Raw genomic sequence first — 4,262 nt, forward strand, 5'->3', positions numbered from 1 at the left:
TTTAAATAGTACTGTATTGAGCCGCAGGATTTGCACAATGTCAATTGCATCATCGTCGACAACTTCTTGCACATCAAGACCCTTCAGCTGCGTATGAAACTCTATGAACCTTGATACGTGACGACACGTCGGAACTTGCACAGAGCTTGTCGTTTAGATTGACGGCGGTACGTTTCCATACCATAACGACTCGGACAAATATTTGCTGGATATGTGCTTCGGACACGCACTTAACCGAATTTACGCATTAAATGCGAAAAGTTGTACCACAGGCCTTGTCGGGGTAGCGGCACGGCCTGCGGCCTACCTGCCGCTTTTCCCGACAAGAGGAATCGATTGGACATTCGGTGAAGTGCACGATTGGGGCTCACTCCTCGCCAAGGCACCGCCTGCACAAAATTATACACACGACCTCCGCTACGCTGCGGTGCGCGCAATTTTGAGGGCGGATCGTTCTTATGCGGGTTTCTACAATGCACAAGTATGTCCAAACATATTCGTTCGGACACTTTCATTCGGACAAAATATGTTCCCCTTAAGTCCAATACAAATGCCAAGTATGTCCGACTGAAATTGTCCGAACGTGATCATATTCACCCATATACTGTAAGGCGCACAGTTCTTCTTGCCACACCGACGTTGGCAGCCACGGCAGCAAATGCACCATGCGGGAGGGTTGTTTGGTCATTGAACAGTGTGAGAATGTACTGCTGCAAGACAGCAGTCCGGTCCGAGTAGAACAAATTCTTGGTGACATTCTTAAATACTTGTTCGGATAAATGAAGTTTTACCCGGGAATCGGTCATCCGGATACGGTTACGCAGAATATCATATAGGATAAAGTATGAGATATATACTACTGAATTTTACTCTTTGATTGGTTCATTTTTGGCTCGAAGCATCTTGATTGGTGTGTTCTGAAATCTCCTCTTCACGTAGATATTGCTCAGTTTAGATAATTCGATCGATATCACGTTCAAAATTCAAAATATCTGATTGTAGCGAACATTTCAGGACAGAGGTAGTAATCAATAGCCATTGTACCGTATACTGTACTGTAGCTCGAGTCTAGCTCGAGTCGAACAGCCAACCAAGAATATATACTGTAGTGCATCAACAGTATGGCTGCCAGAGTTAGTCATCATGTCATGATTAGGTCATCGACCATGAATAATGTCTCATCAATCCATTTGGACCTAGATGCGAAGGATTACTAAAAATACATCTATTTTGAACATTAAGCTCCTCCAAATATAGACGTCTCCAGTATCCAATCTGCCAACTACCACGATCATGACTGATTCCGCGTGGAAATCGCCGTCGTCTTTAGGCGTGATGGTCACCACTGGGGCAGCGTTCGGTTTTGCCATGAATAAAGTACTTCATATACATCCTCATCTCGCCCTCTTATCACGTTCGTCCTATTAGGGCCAAGTACACTTGCCCATGGTCATCCAAAACCAAATGTCGATGTCTCAGTTCACCATGATGAAGATGTTCCTCGCGGCACTGGGCACGTCCGTCGTGTCCAAAGCCATCTTCCATGCCCTACGACCAAAGGACTTCGAAGCCATCCAGCGGAAGCGGGCGGCTGACCCGAGTCACGCGGTGGTGCTGGCTACGGGGGGCCTCCTTCTCGGCATCGGGATGGACATCTCGGGCTCGTGTCCGGGCTCCGTGTATGTGCAGCTGGGCGCCGGGATCCCCACGGCTTTGCCGGTGTTTGGGGGGGTCTTGGCTGGCACCCTGCTCGCGACTGCACTTGCTAAACCTATGGTACGTATCGCTTGAAAGAAATCCTGTCTAATCAAGTCGATGCTAGATTGCGCAGTGGCAAGCCAACAAACGCAGAATCAACACAACTGTGCTCTTGTCGTGGCCTGCACACGCCCTACTTGGCGTGGTAATTCTTGGGTCGTCCGTAGCTCTCGAGTTTGTCGCCCCGGAGCTCCCCCTTCCCAGCTCAGCTTGGCTCCCGACATTAGCCGGAATCGCAGTGGGTAGTCTCCAGCTGCCCCTGGTGTTCATCCTCCACCGATCGCTTGGGGCTACGTTGTCGTACAAGATTCTGCTTGACAAGATCTTCTCCCCCGTTCGAGAAGTGACGCAATTCCTCCACCTACCTACCATCTCGGACCTCTCCACTTTGGTGTTTGTCGTGTCCGTCGTCGCTGGGTCGGCTGTAGCCACCTCCACCCCGCCCCTCCCCATTGGCTCGCTTCCGTCGGTGGCGGCGTCGTTAGTTGGTGGGGCGTTCATTGGGGTAGGATCCACAGTTGCCTGCGGGTGTACTTCTGGCCACGGACTGTCTGGAGTGGCCTTGCTCATGAAATCGTCGCTGATTGTCCTGCCCTTCATCTTTGCAGGTGGCATTGCCACAGGCCTCGTGCGAAGCCTCCTTTTCGTGTAGCCATATGATTTGAAGCTATGTTATTGCACATGAATTGCATTGTTTTCATTGCGTTTGAGAATGAACTGGCGACAATCATATGGCCCCCCTTCAATCGGAAAGACCATATGGGCAGAGTAGGGTACACTATAACGTTATACCGTCCGTATGCGTTCCTTTGTATTTGTCGAATTATTCTACGGATATCAACCACCCAACGTGTTGTTGAGGAGTTTGACTTAAGCACTACTCGCAGGTAATACACGTGCTACCGAAAATCTACTTCTGCACAGTCTACGGTACGTTATAGTATATATATGCACTAGTTTAGCCCCTACGATTACCCACGTTTAGTCTGGACAAACCACACAAGGCATCGTGGATGGCTCCGTAGACGGTTAGTCGTCGCTCGTCGTTGGAACATCCGCCTTCTCGGGTGGTCTTCCAGTGTGGTGTTCGAAGCTGGCAACAATATGGAAATAACCTCGACGTTCTGTAGCAACTTGCAGTGGTGTTTGGTGTGTTGCTATCCTACCATGAATATCCGTGAATCTCATATACTTGAAGTACTGTACAAATATACTACGTAGTATATTATAAATAAATAATGCATGTACAGTCCTTTCAGCACACACATGACTTATATCATGTAAAATATTTTTATGCAATATATGTCTACCTCATCCATGCAGCTCACGTCGGCCACTGAAAATATCGTCGGAATGGCTTTCGCCAGCCTAATGCAACATCAAATATCGTACGTCAAATGCAAAATCGAATGGAGTAAAGAACCACCTAAGCCAATCAAATTACGTCCTGTCGAATTTCTGCCAATCCAAACTTTTGAATCGGCTCAGTCCCTCCGCATTGGGCAAAACACACATATACTACTCTTTATATACTAGTATATAGTTTTTACAGCTTAAATTGGATCAAATGCGAAATATGGCTGACAAGGCTTGTGAAATGCACAATAACGTTATGAATACTAGTATTAATTATTGTGCTTTTCATGTAGTTTGCCCGTTGTTTAACTGCGTTAAACAACCAGACGTTTAAAATAATATAAGCCCGATTGAAGATAAAACAACGCTAAACACAAGTTCTGCATTTCAGCAGAATAAAACAACTCTTACTTTATTTCAGCTGCTAACTAATCGAGCTGCAGCACCAGGCCAACTTACGCCGTACAACCACCAGTTCATCACGATGCATACCGTATTAGGCTGTGAAATGGGGGTACTATACATCGTGTAGTCGTAGTGCGCCCTTGCCTTCCACGTACAGTGCTAAGGTTAGAGCAGATCAAGAATTGTAGGTATGGCATAGCTTTGAATCATTGGACAGAGCGACGACTACATGTACTGTAGCCTGACTATATCCCTAACGTTATACACATTACTCGGAGTAGATAATGTTAGTACTGTAGTGATCACGGATGGGAGGTCATGTATTTGGCCATAGCTCCTTCAGTTTCATTGCGTCAAGCACCTTGACATGTTGACGTAAAGCAAGTTGTTTGCCAGAATGAAAACGGCAAACAACTTGTTTTACGAAAGTGCCAGTAAAACCACCTACAACCAACCAATCATCGCATTAGATGAAGTAACTTTAAACAACGCACCCAACCGTTATTCAAGTTACTTTAGACATTATTTAAGCCTGAGAAAATTTTAAACAATGCATTTAACCCTGGAATTGCCAAAAAAGGTGCAAAGCACAATACCTAATTGTGACACTACATATCACTATTTACAGTTAGTGACATAACCAACATTCGCAGCATCAATGTCGTCGTCGTTCCCATTGCCTCGAACATGGTCAACTGAGCATCACCTGCGACGGTATAGGGTTGTTCCTGATTGGCCAAAAT

General features: G+C 46.3%; 1 protein-coding gene across 1 annotated transcript; it reads left to right on the forward strand.

Moving 5' to 3' along the window:
* Positions 1-1,275: 1,275 nt before the first annotated feature.
* Positions 1,276-2,617, forward strand: H257_18750 (hypothetical protein). The gene is made up of 3 exons (XM_009847871.1): positions 1,276-1,377; positions 1,429-1,776; positions 1,823-2,617. Exons 1-3 carry the CDS (start codon positions 1,294-1,296, stop codon positions 2,408-2,410), a joined length of 1,020 nt encoding a protein of 339 aa, XP_009846173.1. The 5' UTR covers positions 1,276-1,293; the 3' UTR covers positions 2,411-2,617.
* The last annotated feature ends 1,645 nt before the right edge of the window (positions 2,618-4,262 follow it).

Source organism: Aphanomyces astaci (assembly GCF_000520075.1).
Source record: "Aphanomyces astaci strain APO3 unplaced genomic scaffold supercont1.210, whole genome shotgun sequence".
NCBI lineage: Eukaryota > Oomycota > Saprolegniomycetes > Saprolegniales > Verrucalvaceae > Aphanomyces > Aphanomyces astaci.

Coding starts and splice junctions, on each gene's coding strand:
- H257_18750 (XM_009847871.1), top strand. CDS start 1,294: ATGACTGATTCCGCGTGGAAATCGCCGTCGTCTTTAGGCGTGATGGTC. Junction 1,378..1,428: donor TCGGTTTTGCCATGAATAAA/GTACTTCATATA, acceptor TCGTCCTATTAG/GGCCAAGTACACTTGCCCAT. Junction 1,777..1,822: donor CTGCACTTGCTAAACCTATG/GTACGTATCGCT, acceptor AGTCGATGCTAG/ATTGCGCAGTGGCAAGCCAA.